The 18,315-nt window shown below is 43.4% G+C and overlaps 1 protein-coding gene across 3 annotated transcripts in view; it reads left to right on the plus strand.

The window, feature by feature from the left end:
• KIAA0586 (KIAA0586 ortholog) overlaps nucleotides 1–18,315 on the plus strand; it is a 117,092-nt gene that overhangs the window by 79,499 nt on the left and 19,278 nt on the right. For all 3 annotated transcript variants that reach the window (XM_067554875.1, XM_067554873.1, XM_067554874.1), the window contains exon 31: nucleotides 932–1,019. In XM_067554875.1, coding sequence (XP_067410976.1) covers nucleotides 932–1,019 — 88 coding nt within the window. The remainder of the gene's footprint in view (nucleotides 1–931; nucleotides 1,020–18,315) is intronic.

Raw genomic sequence — 18,315 nt, forward strand, 5'->3', positions numbered from 1 at the left:
ACATATGCTGAACAAATACATATGAAAACATGGCTCCACTAGTATTCCCAGGGAAACAGGAACTCTCAGTGAATGCTTTTATTCAACTATTACATGAAAAATGTAACTGATTAAACTGGATTTAGCATTTTACTCAGATAATCCTTAAATTCTGTATGTCTGCATGTCTCTACAATCTACTTCCCCCTGTGCCTCTGCATATCTTACAGGCATTCCATATTTCTAACTGGATAGCTCTATGCCACAGTCCCTACTCTAAAGAGCTTGTAATAAAAGGAGACAATGAACATATGAAGGGTGTTGGTAGAGGTGATGTTACTTTGTATATACATTGCATTTTTTTATTATAAGAGTGAACTGTTCTGATCTGTCTGCCCGTCAGCCTAGCCATTAACTGATTTCTTGTAAGCATTGTGGCAGAGATGGGCCTTGAGGAGGATTGCAGGAAGTGGTCTTAAAGACTAGTTCAAGGAAGGAAACTTCTCACTCCATATAGGGCTTCTAATTTAGAGGAAGCAGTTGAATTTTTTTCTCCAAGACCCTTCAATTCCTGTAAACGGGAGGAAGAGGAAGTTGTTGGAGAGGAATGAGACAAGGGAACCCCTGGCAAGTTGTTCCTGCCACATCCCTGGATTAAGAATTGAGGGCCCCTGTGTCTTCAGCTGTAAATGGTGCCTTTTCATCTCTACTGACTATGTGGGAATCACATCAGAGAACAGTTTGCCATGCAGTTGGTTGTCAGAGAAAATAAATGGTTACAAAAGGCTAATTTAGAGTTGAATTCTTTTAAAATTAAAATGAATACCAAAAACTTACTAATCTTTTAGCAATTCAGAGCGCTAAGTAAATATTTCTTAAAACTGCATTTGTTTTTACTGTATTTTTAATAAAAGTCAGAATTTATAACATGGTTTTAATATCTGTTATACAGAAGCACAGCCCAAAGGTTGTGCAGGTTGAACCAGTACGCTCCCGAGTCATTCACGTGAGAAATAAATCTGAAGTAATACAGCAGCAAGGTAAATCTATGTCTTTTAGCATCTATTCTGATATTAAAGTACAGGCACTGAAGCCTACCACTCGGTTTTGCTCTTCATACACTTGTAAAGTTCTATATTTGATATTCTGTTTTTATCACAGCTGAGTCCTAAACAATATCCAGGTGTTTATATGCATGTAAAGGTCTCTGGGTATACGGTTCTAATCCTGTTTGGTTGAGTGCAGAGTATTGTTGGAATCACTCAGTTCTGTACATAAACAATCAGAACTCTTTGGATCAAATATTTATTTCTTACTTTAATTTTTCTTAGCCAATAGCTTTACAATATGCAAATGATTTTAGTTTACTGAATGATGTTAATCCCAGTCTCTGCCAAAAAAAAAAGTACATGTTATAGCAGCAGAGGGTGATGGATCATGTGCATGAGCACATGTTGTTTCTCAAGAGAGGTTATGGACTGAATAATGAAGCGAAGTTAAAGTCAGGAGAAGATGAAGAGAATAGCACAGTACCAGTTATGCCTGTTCTGAGGTGGGGAGCCCGCTAATATATAATATAGAATGATCCGTTCCTAATATAAAGTGCTATATCATCTATGGATAAATGTGATGTATAAGATATAATTTTGTTTATGATTGATAAGAGTATTATGTAGAGAGTATTTCATATGTACTGTGGGGTCAAGCTGATGTTTAGCTAACATGATCTGGGTAGATTATTGCCGTATTGTTACTGAGGCAAATAAGTAAATGTGTTTTACAACTGGATTATATATAATAAATAATGCAAAATTAAATGCAAAAACTTCTGTACATGCAGTCTTAAGGGTTCACAGTTAAATATGACATTCATGTTAGTTTTTTTAAATTTAACTTTGCTGTGGCAATGTTAATCAAGACACGTAGCAATTATAATAATAATAATTGTAAGAATAGTAATTGAAAATACTCTTATTTGCAATATTTGCAAAGTTAACATTGCTGTAGGTACCTTAATTTCTGCATTCCTTATTTTTAAAATTTTAACTGAAATCTTAACACTGTATTAACAAATACCTTTTGGATTTAATACTTACAAATATGTAATCAAGTTATGCAACTCACTAAGCTATGTAACTCAATAATTTATTTACAGAAATTTGAAACTGGCTCTGTAAATCATCCTCATTGAAGATCTCTATGCCTACAATTAGGCTCATCAAAGTAATAGGACTTGGGGTTAAATCCATAACAGTGGGTTTAAAAAAATAGTTATGAATGACCTAAAGCATTGCTACTGTGCATACTCAGTAGGAAAGCTTATTAAATCTGAGTGCTTGTGCTTTTGAGAAATGTACTGTGCATGTGATTATTCTGTCATAAGTGCACATTTATCAAAGTATGCATTGAAGGTTTAAACACACATTCTACTTTAAGTCTTTAAAGCAACTAAATAGAGGCTTTTTAAAGCCCTTTTCATTTAAAAATGCAGGAAAATTAAAGGACTAAAACCCATTTTGAATCCAGAGAAGGAAGGTATAGCAATTGTATTTTTCCTCAATTTTTACAAAACTCAAAATGTCTAAAAGATTTTGCTCACAATTAAAAAAAAATTGCCTTTTGACCAGAAACCAAATGAAAAGTCTCAATGTAAAAGTCTCAATGTGAATTTTGCAATAAATTATGCTCAGCCAAAAAAAAAAAAGAAAAATGGAGGAAAGTAATTTTGTCTGGCATCCTTTCTTCTCCAAGCCCCTTCCTGCACCCACAGCCACTGGTCTTTCTGCTCTCATGCCCCCTAATCAGACAGCAGGCTCATTGCTCCACTAGCAGCAGTAGCAGTCTCTTCAAATTAAGCCCTCAGGAGAGGGAGTAGAGGGAAGGGACACTGCTGTTAACAGACACACACACATACAGTGTTGCAGGTGGTTTTTGCATTTCCGCTTCTGCTCCAAATATTAGCAAAGCAGCATCCTCAGCCCTTGCTTTTAGCAGGAAGTTGATGAAGGCTGGAAGTGGGAAATACAATTTTAAAAAATCCTAATTTGTTCTTTTAAAATTAAAAATAAAATATTTTGCTCTGTGGAATCTTCTTTTTTTTTTAATAAAATGTAGTTAGGCAGAACAAAAGGCATGTCTGTGTTCCCATATGGTCATTTGGCCACAAGATGGCAGAAGTCAGTTTTCTATAGGAAGAAAGGTTAGTTATGAACCAGTATTATTTAAATATTATTCTGTGTATGCATATTTAATCATCCGATAAAAATCAAAAGCGGTTACAAACTTAAACTGTTTGTCACCTTAAATCAGAAGCCTTCTCTAGTTCAGCTTTACGGTACCGAACCATCTTATTCAATGCAGAAATTAAGTACAAAGGATCCAAATTGGCACCAGTTTTTGGAAAGGGGAAATGAAGACTTGGAAGCTATAAATGTATATGGGTTTAAATAAATACAGCATTTTAAAACTAAGCACAGCTGTTACTTTATAGGTGAACACATCCAGCTTATTAAATGTCAGTGTTAAGTGAATGCCTTTGCCAGAATTAGGAGGAACTGTGATTTTTTTGCATAAGCATGTAGGAACATTGCAGTTGCAGTTATTTTTCTATACCTTCTAGGAAGAGTGGGTTGGTTTTTAGCAGTGCTCAGGAAAATCATAGCCCTGAAGTGGCTGAGGTTGGCTAGAAAGAAGAAAGAAAATACTTTGGACCTAAATTTGTTTATGAAAAGTTTTTTGTTTTATTTAATAGATAGATACATGAGAGATTTAATTCTTCTTTGGATGTTTATAATAAATGTATTTCTAATAAAGCCTTTTTTGTTTTTTAAGAATCTTTTGCAATTTACCTGGAAAGTGTGTTTTTTAGCTAGATTTCTAATGGAAATTGACGTTCAGTAGGTCTATTACAAAGCTACAGAGTCAAGTTTGAAAGAATAATGCCTCCTGAAAGTTATATCTGAAAATAAAACTTGAATGTATCATTAATTTGAAATACACAAACATTTTTATTTATATATATAAAATATCCGTTAATCTTTCTTTCACTATCTACAGATGTTTCCATAAATTTAATATGTGAATATGTATTCTCACAAGCCACAACAATTACTTCCAGAATACAAGCATTTTTCAGGCTTCATTAGTTCCTTTAATAGATCTCAGAATTCTTAAATCAAATTAAATCCAGGAACAGGTGTCATGCTGGGATGTAATTCTTTTAATCTTTATCATTTATAGCTGAAGAACAAGAGTTAGATGCATCAGCATTTTAAATATTTTCTGTAGTAGAAGATCTCAAAATATGGCCCATAAAGCACGTTCTGGTGGTCTGTGGAGGACTTTTTGCTTGGTGATGGTTCCTTCTCCCTGTTTCCAGCTAGTAAATTGCATTCACAGCTATAAATACTTGGAAAAGTAATATTGGAAAAGTATGCAGTTGCTGTGGTTGCCACATGGATGTTGTACAATTGCAAATGGGAATAGGTGGTATGTGTAGTGGTCAGTGGGAGGAAAAGTGGCCCTCAAGACAGTCTGTATGTCTTTCCCTGTTCCACAATGAATACAGGATCTTTTGTTCCTCAAGCTTGAATTTCATAATATTTCACAAAATTAATATCCATATTGACTGTGATGAATATGACTTAATTTGATTCTTTACTCTCATCTCTTCATTAGCCAGAAATTCCTCTGAGTTAGTGTTTCCAAGAACTACTGTGGTGTGTGGCAAATCCCTAGCATACTTCAATAGGAAGGAAGATTAGGATAAAGGCTAGAATTATTCCTTTTTTTTTTTTTTTCTTGGAACTGGAGCTGCTTTGGTCAAACTCTGCTCAACTATTTCTCTGAAAGTTTAGCTTTTCTGTTAATATCCTGCTGGTTCTTTTTTGGGCTGGATTGCACTGGAGACTTTCACTAAAGACTCTCTATAGTCACTCTGAAAAAGAGTGGCCAATGACGCGGGACAGAGCTGTTCTTTCACACTGTAGAAATAAGACTAAGAATACTTTCATTCTTCTTCAGGTGCTTACTCATGTCGATTCCAATTAGGTGTGCGCACACCACGTGCACAGTTGCCGGAAGGTTTTTCCCACAGTGGTATCCAAGGTAGCATACTCTGGAGCCCCCTAGAGTTGTGCCTCCACGGCGCCCTATATAGGACTCAGCCGACCCTTCACCTTTTCAGATTCCAGCTAACCGTCACAGGCGGTAAGAAGGAACTATCACGTCTTGCTTTGCAAAGATCCTTCTTCCAGTGTTTTCTCTTTCAGTTGTCTATAAATAGTTAAAATTAAGTGTTAGTGGTTAGTGAGTATTTAGATTTATAATAGTTAGATTAGTCGGATCCCCTAAAGGGATTGTTACCCTTTTCTTTCCCCAAGGGCCTTGGTCCCCTGGTTTCAAACTGTGTGGAGCTTGAAAGAAGCCTATGCCGAAGAGCAACCCACATACAAAGTGTCTTCAGCGACTTGGGGAGACGCATCAGAAGGAGTGCTGCAAAATCTGCACAGACTTTCATCCCTGCACACAGAAGTAAAGAAGCCAGAGGCTAAAGTTCCTTCTAATGGAGGCAGCACTATGCCCATCGCCGAGTCAGTCGGAGCTGGGGCCCAGCCCCTTAGCGTCAGTTAGGAGTGCACCGGGATCAGTTCGGAACATGGTGCTGAGGAAGGACTCTCGATCAAGAGACCCTCGGCACTGCAAGGTGTCACTGGCACTAAAGACTTCATCGAAACCGGGGGCATCATTGTCACTCTCCAGAAAAAGCAGAAGAGCACGGATGGGGTCATTCGCCCACACCTAAGTCTTCTGGGCATAAAAGCGCCAGTGCAGTACGACCTGTGCCGTGCCACCCAAACACCCTCCCTGCTTCTGCAGCACCGTTGACTCTGGCCCTGCAGAACGGTGCATTGAATCCGGTGCCAACCAGTCCCCCTACCAGTGAAATAGAGGAGGAAGAGCTGCATTTACCATCTACCCTGGAGACCTTTGAAGCAGCCAGGGAGCACATTGAGGACGTCAAGCTACCGCCACTGCTCTCACATGAAAGACCATCGGAGGGAGCGCTTCCAGTGCTGAGACAGCACACAGCACCGTCGGCAGGGAAACCGGTAATGATGTCCTGCCAGCTGTCGCCCCAGCACCATGGGGCACTGCACCACCTTGGTCGCCTAGGAACAAATGCACCGAATCAGATTCAGAGGCAGAATCCTATGCCTCGTAGTGGAGTCGGCACTGGGACAGAGGAGGCCACCGGAGCTGGGAGATGTCTCACCCCTACTCCATGCTGTGGCTTCTTCAGTGGCCGTTTTGGACCCCTTGGGCCTTCCATCAAGCCCAAAGCCTGCAGTCAGCCCAATCTCTGTCTCTGGCCTTGGGGAGTAGATCTTTCTGATCTTGTTGTTGTTCGAAGACAATTTCGAGATCTGAGGCCGGCACCAGCACAAATTATGAGGAACCAGTGCATGACACCGAATACAGCACTGGCACCGAGATAGATGCTGACGGCACCGATGCAGAGGAGGAATGCCCGGCACCGTGAGACCCACAATGCGCAGAAGGGCATGATACTGTCCCAGTGAGGGAATCATTTTCCTCATTGCAGGATGAGACATGGTTGGCTTCACTCCGGTGAGGACGGCAGGGCCCACCAGGACTTCCTCTGCAAAGTTGAACAAAGCCTGGGGATCCAGGTGGAGGAAGTCTCTGAAGCAGGAGTGGAGCTGATGATGGACATCCTGTCACCGTCAGGGCCCGCTAGGGTTGCCTTCCCCCTGGTTAAAACCACTGACAAAAACATGAAGGCACTATGGCAAACCCTGCTTCAATTCCCCCAACTGCCAAAAGAGTCTAAAGAAAATACTTTGTGCCAGCTAAGGACTACAAGTATTTTTATATTCACTCGTCCCCAGGGTCTTTGGTCGTCGCTGCAGCAAATGAGCGGGAGAGGTAGGGGAACCAGGGATCCACACTGAAGGCCAAAGCTGTGAAAAGAATGGACCTCTTTGGCAGGAAAATTTATTCCACTGGCAGCCTGCAACTTAGGGTGGTAAACCAGCAGGCCCTATCAAGTAGATACTCCTTTAACACCTGGGGGGCCATGATGAGGTTTGCGGACTCTCTTCCCCCGGACGCCAGGAAGGCATTTGTAGCCCTGGTAGATGAAGGCAAAACAACAGCTAAAGCCTTGCTCCAGGGGGCATTGGACGCCATGGATGCGGCAGTCCATGTCATGGCTTCAGGAGTTGCAATGCATCGCAGTTCGTGGCTACAGGCCTCGGGCCTCCTACATGAGGGCCAAATAACTGTGCAAGACCTCTCCTTTGAGGGTCGGTCTTTATTTTCAGACCAGACCGATTCACGGCTGCACAGTCTTAAGGACTCTAGGGCCACCCTCAAATCTCTGGGCCTGCATACACCGGCACCATAGAGACGTCACTTTAAACATCAGCCACCTCCATGCTACTACCAACCTCAACAGAGGCAGGATTTTAATTGAAGGAGAGGCAGAAACAATAAGAGGAGGCCTTATCAAGCGTCATCCAGCCACAGCGAAGGATCGATGAAGCAGCCCACAATCCAGAAGCACAACTTTTGAGGGTGCGCCTGGAGATAGCATACCAGTCTGGACCTTGGATTCTTCACCTCTTTTATTTTCCAACTACTTATCCCACTTCTACCATGTGTGGAACCAGTCACGTCAGACAAATGGGTTCTACGCATGGTAGAACTGGGATACTCTATCCATTTTAGCTCCCTTCCACCGTCATGTTCCCCACCCTCCCCGTCCCTCTTCCGGGACCCCTCTCATGAGCAACTTTTAATTCAAGAAGTGCTGCAACTCCTAAAAATAGCTGCAGTGGAAGAGATTCCGCCAGATCTGAGGGGCAAGGGGTTTTATTTCCAATACTTCTTCAAATGCTTGCTCATGTCGATTCCAAGCAGGTGTGCACATGCTGCGTGCACAGTCATCGGGAAACTTTTCCCCCAGTGGCACCCATCGGGTTGGTGCAGGCGCCCCCTAGAGTGGCGCCTCCATGGTGCTGTACATGGGGCCTGCCGACCCGCCACCTCTTCAGTTCCTTCTTCCTATGATGGTCGTTGGAGCTTCAGTCTTCTTGCTTCTGCAAGCATCTCCTGTGTTGTTTGTAGCAGTTCCTGTAAATAGTTAGAGATAGTAGAGTTAGTCAAATGTTGTTGTTGTAGTTATACAGTAGATAAATGTAGGTAGTGTTAAGGGGTGTCCCTGTTTCTGGGATTCCCCTCACCAGGGCTCCGGGGCATGCCTTGGGCCCAAGGCTTTAAGTCCTGCGGATCCTGCCACAAGCCAATGCCGAGAGGCGACCTGCACAGCTCCTACCTAAAGTGTTTGGGAGAGTCGCATCAGACAGATCGTTGCAGGATCAATAAGAGCTTTCGCCCAAGGAGCTGTAAGGAGAGGAGTGCGTGCCTAAAGCAGATCCTCATGGAGGCAGCTCTTTGGGTGCAACCTCGGACCCGGCACCGAGCATGTCGGTGTGCAATGCCCCGGCGTCCATCAGGGATCCGGTGCTGAAGATGACCTCAGCGCAGAAGGAGCCTCGGCACTGACACTTGCTACAAAAAAGGTGGCTCAGCACCGATGCCATTCTCCGGTGTCCCATAAGAAACACAGGGTGGACAGAGGGCGCTCGCCTACGGTGCAGCCTATGGGCAAGGACGCTGATCCTTCGCACCCGCAGGAGCGTTGAGTGCAATGGTCCCCGGGCCTGTCAACGGCGGCTCTGCAGAGAGCGCCTGTGAGCCCAGTGAGTGTGAGTACCCCGGCGAAGGAGAGTGAGGTGGCAGAGCTGGACCTGATAGCCATGACGGCGCAGCAGTCTTCTGTCTCCGGACAGAAGGCACTGGACACAAGACCCCTGGCATCACTGGTCGCAGCGCCGTCTAGAAGCAAGCTACTGATGATGAGGTGTAGATTGCTTTCTTCTAGACACCAGTCGCAGACCCCACGGCATCGATCACAGTCACCTAGACACAGTTCGCTCTAATAAGGACGACGTTCCTCAACCTGGGTCTATAGCTGAATGTGAGCAAATCAACCCTAGTGTCCACACAGCGAATATAATTCATTGGGGCAGTCCTGGACTCAGTACAGGCCAGAACTCTGCTGCCAGAGTCTCGTTTCCAGACTATGGGCTCTATCATAAGGTCCCTCGGCAACTTTACTACCATGACAGCCCGAAATTGCATGATGCTCCTAGGCCACATGGCCTCCTGCATGTACGTGGTCCAGCATTCGAGGCTGCGTCTCAGACCTCTCCAGTTATGGCTGGTGTTGATTTACCAACCCGACAGGGGGACAGTCTGAACTCAAGGCACTGACCTCAGAGCCCCCGTATACAGTTTTTTATAAGGATAAGGTGCAGTTGCGCCCACACCCAGATTTCCTGCCCAAAGTGGTCTCTCATTTTCACACTAGTCAAGATATTTTCTTGCCTGTGTTCTTTCCAAAGCTGCATGCCAGTAGCAGAGAATGCAGTCATCACTCCCTGGATGTCAGACAGGCATTGGCTGGCATTTTATGTAGAGCGAACAAAACTTTTCCGTAAATCAAATCAGCTCTTGATCGCCATAACAGATAGGATGAAGGGACTCCCAGTATTCTCTCAGAGGGTCTCGTCATGGATTTCCTCGCGTATAAGGACGTGTTATGACGTAGCCAAGGTGCCAGCTCAACTCTAACAGCACACTCCACGAGAGCTCAGGGCCTCGTCAGCAGCATTTCTGGCAACATTTCCACACAGGAAATCTGTAGGGCTGCAACCTGGTCTTCTATTCACACATTTACTTCGCATTACACCATCACCCAGCATGCCAGGGATTTTGGCGGATAAGTGCTCCAGTCAGCAATCTCGTGAGCTCCGACCCCTCCTCTGTTGGTCTGCTTGTGAATCACCTGCTTGGAATTGACATGAGCAAGCACTCGAAGAAGAAAAAACGGTTACTTCCCTTCCGTAACTGTTGTTCTTCGAGATGTGTTGCTCATGTCCATTCCAAGATCCACCCGCCTACCACTCTTGTCAGAGCTGATCGGCAAGAAGGAACTGGAGAGACGGCGGGTTGGCAGGCCCCTAGATACAGCACCATGGTGGCACCACTCCAGGGGGTGCTTGCACTGACCCGAAGGGTACCGCTGGGGGAAAAATTTCCCAACAACTGTGCATGCAGCACACGCACACCTGCTTGGAATGGACATGAGCAACACATCTCGAAGAACAACAGTTACCAAAGGTAAGTGACTCTTTTTTCCTAATACCAAAAGCCAAGAGCGGTCTCAGACTGATTTTAGACCTGAGAAACCTCAACAAATACATGAAAAAGTTGAAGTTCCATGTGGTCTCCCTGGCACCAGTCATTCCCTCACTGGATCCAGGAGATTGATATGCTGCCCTCGACCTGACGGATGCATTACTTCCATGTTATCAATCATCCCAAAGCACAGGAGATTTCTCTGATTCATGGTGGGCAATCCCACTACCAGTTTGCGGTGCTACCGTTTGACCAGTCTTAGTGGCACCCAGAGTCTTTACAAAGTGCATGGCAGTGGTGGTCACGTTCATCAGGTGAAGAGGGATATAAGTCTACCCCATTTAGATGTCTGGTTGATCAAAGGGCACTCCTGGCAGCAGGTGCAATTGGACATAGAGCTAGTAACCCTGATGTTTGACAACTTAGGCCTCCTGATCAACACACAAAAGTCAGCCCTAGTGTTCACTCAAAGGACAGAGTTTATAAGGCGGTCATAGACTTGAACCTAACCAGGGCCTTTCTTCTGGAAGCTCATTTCAGGTCCATACTTTCCATCATAGAGGAATGGGAACGATATCCCAGGACCACTGTCAGAAATTGTCTAAGACTATTGGGCCACTTGGTAGCCTGTACTTATGTAGTCCAGTGTGCCAGACTGTGCCTGAGATCTTTACAGACATGGCTGGCCACAGTGTACCGGCCATCCAGGGACAGCTTAAAAAAGGTAGTGTCAATCCCAACACCGGTATTGGTCTCACTCTGCTGGTGGTTAAACCAGGGTGTGGTATGTGCAGGAGTTCCATGTTCAGGTCCATCCCCCACCCTCACCCTAGTAACTGACATGTCAGACACGGGCTGGGGGGAACAATTTGGGCTCCCTGAGGATCCAGGGGCTGTGGTCGCAAGAAGACTGTCAATCCACATCAGCGTGAGAGAATTAAGAGCAGTATGACTTGCCTGTCAAGCCTTCAGGCCTCATCTGGAGGGCAAGCGCATCACAGTCAAAATGGAGAGCATGACAGCAATGTGTTATATAAACAGGCAGGGTGGTACTCGCTCCTCTCGCCTGTGTCAAGAAGCCCTCAACCTCTGGCATTTCTGTATAGTGAATGCAATACATATAGAAGCCTCAGACCTTCCAGGATCCAGAACATACTCGCAGACCACCTCAGCAGGTCAATATCTACACACAAATGGTTTCTCCGTCCAGACATGATCAACAACATCTTCCGAAGGTGGGAGATTCTCCAGATAGATCTATTTACGATGAGGTCCAGCAGAAAATGTGCTCAATTCTGCTCTTTCCAGAACGACATCCCAGGGTCGTTTGCAGAAGCTTTCCTCATTCCCTGGTCAGGTCATCTTCTCTATGCCTTTCCCCCGATATCTCTGGAACACAAGATCCTTCTGAAGACCAGGAAGGACAAGGCACTAATGATCTTGATACCTCCGGCATGTCTGCAACAACACTGGTTTCCCACACTTTTCAAGCTCTCAGTGGAGAGCCCAATCAGTCTCCCACTAGTGCCAGACTTGATCACACAAGACCACGGCTGCATTTGCCACCCAAACCTGCAGTCCCTGCACCTTACAGCATGGAAGCTCCGTGGCTGAACCAGGGAGAGATGGAGTGCTAGGAGCAGATCAGGAAAATCCTACTGGGAAGTAGGAAACCCTCCACTACGGCTACCTACCTGGCAAAATGGAAGAGATTCTCCATTTGGTCTAGATAGAAAGACACTTCCCCGGAGATTTCAACAATTCCTCTCGTCCTGGACTACCTTTTACATCTAAAACATCAGGGGCTAAAAATATCTTCGATTAGAGTCCACCTTGCTGCGATTTCAGCTTTCCATCTATGGTGGCTGGCCATTCAATCTTCTCAAACCACATGGTAGGTCACTTCCTCAAGGGCCACGACAGATTGTTCCCTCAAACACATCAACCGGTTCCCCAATGGGACCTTAATCTGGTGCTGTCTGTGCTGATGAGGCCACCATTTGAATCGTTGGTGACATGCTCTTTCTTGTGCCTGTCATGGAAGGTAACCTTTCTAGTGACCATTAAATCAGCCAGAAGGGTTTCAGAACTAAGATTCTTGACGTCGGAGCCTCTGTATATGGTCTTCTTTACAGAAAATGTTCGCCTGCGACCACACCCAGCCTTCCTTCCAAAGGTAGTTTCGCAGTTTCATTCAAACCAGGACATTTTTCTTTCGATTTTCTATCCCAAACCACATGCTAGCAGCCGTGAGCAGAGCCTTCACTCCTTAGATGTTAGGAGGACATTGGCCTTCTATATCAAAATAACGAGACATTTTAGGAAGTTATCTCAGCTCTTCATAGCAGTGGCCGATAGAAAGAAGGGCCTCCTGGTCTCATCACAGAGGATCTCATCGTGGATCACGTCATGCATCAAGGCATGTTACAACCTGGCAAATGTGCCTGCCCCGCCATTGGCAGCTCACTCCACAAGGGCCCAGGGGATCTCAACTGCCTTCCTGGCCCAAGTCCTGATCCAGGACATCTGTAGGGCAGCGACATGGTCTTCCATCTACACTTTTGTGACATACTACACCATCAGTCACCAAGCCAGGGAAGATGTAGCGGTCGGCAGGGCAGTTCTCAGTCAGTATCACGTTGAACTCCGCCCCCACCCCCTGGGGTGTTGCTCATGAGTCACCTAATTGGAATCAACATGAGCAAGCAGTCGAAGAAGAAAAGACGGTTACTAACCTTTTGTAACTGTTGTTTTTCGAGATGCGTTGCTCATGTCCATTCCAAGACCCGCCTGTCTGCCCCTCTATCGGAGTCTGCCAGCAAGAAGGAACTGAGAAGGTGGAGGGTCAGCAGAGCCCTATATAGGGCATCATGGAGGCACGACTCCAGGGGGTACCAGAGGCGACCCTAGAGGTACCACTGGGGGAAAAACCTTCCAGCAATCGTGTATGAGGTGTGCACGCACCTAATTGGAATGGACATGAGCGACACATCTCAAAGAACAACAGTTACAAAAAGTTAGTAACTGTCTTTTTCTACCTGACAACACAGGCTGTCAGAATATAACCCATACTGCATTTTCAGTTTCTTGTTCTTTGGTGACTATTTGCTGAGACACAGAATTAGAAATTGAAGTCATGAAATTGGATAGCTGTAATTCAGGCAGTTTGCAATGGCATATTTCCAGTAGAACTTTACATAATTTTTCTTGTTATCCCTGCTCCATTCAGTTCTATTTAAGTTCTTATACTGTGCCCGTCACAGTGATATTACAGTGAATATCAGAAATATTCAGTTAATATTTCTCCAACTTGTGATCTCCTTCACAGATCACATATTATGGTGGAGATTTTAAATATACATGAATCAGGAAATGCAAGCTGATTCCCACAGCAACTATAACTCTGCCCCTTTGCCCACAGATAGTCATTTGTTTAACACTAGGTGGTGTAAAAGCCTAAAAGTTACTATGTGGTTGAGTTACAGTTTCTCTGGGAACAATGTCTTTGAATTTCCTGACTTTTGTACATTTAAAATGTCAGTCATAGTGTGGCATTAAGGTTGTTTTATTCCATTCAATTGCCTGGCTTATTTTTCAGGTGTGATAATAGATTGTGGTCCCTCACACATTAATTTGAATGTTGAATAATTGAAATACACTCTTATGTATTCTACTGCTAGGAAGTGGGAGGAAAAAGATGAGCAGCAGTGATTGCAGTGGGCAGGTAAGGCCTTGTAAGTCCCTGCTTCTATTCCCAGGGGACCCCATCTTGGGAAAGATCCTTCCACCATCATCCTCCCCTCCCCCCCCCAGGAGAGTGAGCAGCAGGTGTTGCCAGTGATTGTAAGGGCATGTGAGGCCATTTGGGTTCCCATCCTAAGGAGTCTCCCTACTTTCAGACACTTCCACGTGGGCAAATTACCCTTGAACGACACTGACACTGAGAACTTCAAATAATTTTGATGTTTGAAGAAATGTGAGTATTTAAAAAAATGAATTCCAAGTCATCCAATGTTGAAATTTAAAAAAAAAAAAAAAAAAAAAAAAAAAGCGCCACTTATTCAAATGCAAAGGAAGCATCTGAAAAATATGAGCAGTAGAAGAACATGCAGCCCTGCATCTTCCTACCCCTACATGTTTTGATAGTTCAAAACCAGCCAAAGAGAATTGATCAAACTTTCCAAAAACTGTCCTTGGTGGAAAAACAACCATAAGAATTGTCAGCTCGGGGTGATATTTTTGGAAAATGTAAAAGTGCCTTAAAACATTATAGGTACTTTCAGGGCTTAATGGCCTCTGACCCATAACTGAAGTATTGTTAGCATAACATTTAGGGTTCATATCGCTGCCCCTAGAACCTCAGAAATAATTTTAATATCTACAAGATAAACTGGAAGTGTCTTTAAGAGGAGTGGGAGAAGGAGCTTTTGTAACGTCACAGTATCTCACATCATAAACTACAATGCAATAATATTGAAAAGACTTTTTCTTAAAATATTGGGGTGAGTGTTATCAATGATTCCGGGCATTCTGTAAGCCATTGCTGTGGGAACTGGGACAAATGAAATCATTGGTACTGGCAGTAATCCCACTCTACTCTTTTACCCATACTTCCTGGGCATGTTTTTTCCTTGGCATGTATTTTCAAACAGTGTGGGGCTGTCCATGTATCTCTCTTATTTTTCCCTTGTAAGGTAGATTTTTCATTCAGTCACTTCAGGTCAGCGCATTTTCATGCCCCTTTGGCTAATCCTTCATTTATCATATTTCATAAAGGTTAGGTAGTTCTCACAACAACCCCTCTTCGTTCTTGTACTCAGGGACTTTGCTGCCTCAATCTGTTTTCCTGGTATTTTTTCTTAAGCCCTATGTATTCGGAAGAGATACTCCAATGTTACAGAAATGGGTCCATATACGAACATAGATTATTGGGATGGCTAAAGGATGTACAGCTGCAATATGAGAACACTTATTTTGGACAGTCTTCCACTTTTGTTGTAGCTTATGTCCCTAAATGTGCATGGGTCAAGGAACTTCCCAGCAGGATTCTAATTAAGTGAATAGTTATCTACATCTCACTGCACTTATATGCTTTGATATATTTAGTTGGAAGGTTCAGGATAAGAACAGAGTATTATTATTGCTCCTTCTGGCACTCCTTGTCCTACCAGGCACCATGCACATGAGGCAACACAGCAAGTACATCCCTAATAACTAACCTTAAGTACTTGGAGCTTGTTCCAAGTGTGTGATTGCCATATATACTCATAAGCCAATTTTTATGTATTTTTCGGGGGAGCCATTTTAAGGGGCTCAGTTTCTACTTGGGTCAGAGACATCTTACTTTTATCTTCTCCTTCCACATGTCTCCTCTTCAGCCGCAGAGATGTTTAGCAGTCTGGGTGGAATTTTACTCTGCTTCTTTTTGGACCTCAGATCATCCCTCTCTGAGAGTTGGAGCACCTCAAGTGGCTGTCTGCCTGTAGAACTACTGAGCTCCTCATACTTTGAGTAATGGTGGGTAACCCACAAAGGGGATTGATTGTGCACCACCGGTGAAACTCGATCCTGCAGCTCCTTGGCCCCACGGTGAATGCCAGATAAACTCTTGAGAGTTCTGGATATTAACCTCGCTCCCCTCCAGTCCATCCATAATATGTCTGCCAAAATCATCTTTCTCACAGTGTATGTGGGATTCTTAAATATGCTAGGGTCTGACTGAAGCAGCTTTGTATTATTATTGTGATTTGTATGCACTTTTGGGAACTTACAGTAATTGCTGTTGCCTTCATTGTAAAGAGAGGGGGGAAAAAACAAAACAAAAAATCCTAGATGGGCACTGGTCCCACTGGCACTGATCCTGAGTAATTCTGAATGAAAGCAGATGGTAGCAAGCTGGAGCGGCTGACCTGCTTTCCCCTTTCATGCATACATCGCTTACATAAATGGGGGAGACAAACAATGAATGGGCTTGGGCAAGCCACTTAAAGGACAGAGACTCCCCACGTATTTAATGCTTACATCAGTCCAAGAGTTGTTTTCAGTTACTTTTTCCTGCAGAAAAGAACTTCCTCACAAATTATCACTTCCACAGCTCTGTGCCCATGGTTTAGTAAGAGAGAACTGACATGCATCAAATAAAATAAAACTGTCCTTAATAGTTCTTTGGCCTATATTACTCAAAAGGTCAGGCGAGAGGATCCTAATGGTCCCTTCTGGGCTTAATTCTCATTTATACCAATGCCTGTTTACAACATTCTGACCTTTACACCAATTTTAAGGCCCCCTTTATAATGACAGGGCATTAGATTCTTAGGGCTGGATTCTCATTTAACCATGTGGTTATTCCTTTGGGTTACCAAAAAAGTAGAATGAAGAGTAAATTGAGTGTCTTGATTGATATACCAGTTAGGTACAAGAGGGTGTTCGTTAATAAGTTCTTGGCACATGCTATGAATGTGTTCTGAGGCACAAAGTTGTCCAAATGAGATGTACAGCAGCATTCTAGAGTACGTATCCTCCCTTGACTTTTTGCTATTAGAATATTTTAAATTAGTTTAAATACCAAATTTTAGGGAAGATTATTCTTTATTAACAAACATTTATATTAGAATAGTAACTAAAGGCCCCAGTGTGTGTACACACACACAGAAACAATCCTAGAGAGTTTGCAAACATCCTTCAGCTTTGAAGAGATGGCTCATGGTAGAGTGATAAGAAAAAATGGTGGTGAAAACCTTATTTTTGCCATTTTGCACGTGTTCATTGTTTGTTCTAGGTTGTGAGGGAAAGCAGAGGTTGCCCTTTATAGATCAGCTGCTGGAGAAACTCCAGTATCTAGCAGTGTAATGAGCTACTTCTGCTTTCCTCTCAAGTGTATATGTGGCTATCCCTGGAAAGAGAAAACTGGGCATCTTTTAACTTTACCCTTACCTAAGGCAGCCCCTAGACAGTTTCCAAATCAAAATGAAAATGTTAAAGGAGTCCAGCTGGCTGTGAGATTGCTTGTGGGAGGAGAAATGGGGTGACCAGATATGTTGATAAAAGTAGCATAACCTGGGTGATGAGACAGCTTTAGCTTTCTGGCTGCCTGTGCAGCTAATACCTATAATATTTACTTTTACAATGGGGAAGGATATTTACATATTATGCCTCCCTAACCCATTAAACATAATTGGCTTTTTCAAAAACTTCTTGGTGACAAGGTCCCATCCTTGCACTGTTGGGAGCTGGAGCACAGCTGTGACATGACTAGAAAGACTAAAAGTATTTGGACAGTCAGCATCATAGACATATTTGAACACAACTGTTGTAAAATGTTGTAAAATGGCTAAGCTGAATGATGTCTTTCCTGTGCCCATACAATGCAGTTAGTGTTTTATCTGTGGATTTGATGTAATTTTTTTTTTTTTTTTGGCCTGGCTTCCCTGAGATTAACCAGCATGCCCATTTCATGCTGTGTGCAGAGCTTAGGTTTTCTGTAGCAGATTTGGCATTTAAATGTCGAATGCATCAAACCATCACAACAAATTGTTACAAAGGCTAGCCAGTATACAAAAAACCACTTATAGCTCTTTCCAGCTCCCGTTTGTCACATTTCTCAAAACTCTCTGCTCCTGGTAAGTTTGCATGTAAAGTAACAGTGTAAAATGAATGTTATCGAGGATATATTTCAAGTTAAGGAAACTGTATAAGGCAGACTGTAGTTCTGTTTATTGGCAATTTGTGATGTTGTCAATAAAATAGTCTGCCAACTCTGCCTTCTCCCTAAATATTATAAGAACTGATAACTGAAGAGCACAGCAGGCATATGTGAGCTGTTACTAATTTCCCAATCTACAAATAAAGTTACATTTTGTAACAATGTCTGATCATGCATGCATTATTAAAAACTGTTTACACATTTTTTCTCTTCAACAAAAGTGGAGTTTTGAAAGCATAATATAAGAAAATAAATTTTCATCTCAAACACCTATTTAGTCAAAACTGCCTTTTGCTGTACTCAGGGCGTGGTGCAGGGCCCGGGGCAAATGTCACTGTGTGGGCCTC

Source organism: Emydura macquarii, unplaced genomic scaffold (genome assembly GCF_026122565.2).
Source record: "Emydura macquarii macquarii isolate MOO-44397 ecotype Brisbane River unplaced genomic scaffold, CSIRO-AGI_Emac_v2 contig_1551, whole genome shotgun sequence".
Taxonomy (NCBI): domain Eukaryota; kingdom Metazoa; phylum Chordata; order Testudines; family Chelidae; genus Emydura; species Emydura macquarii.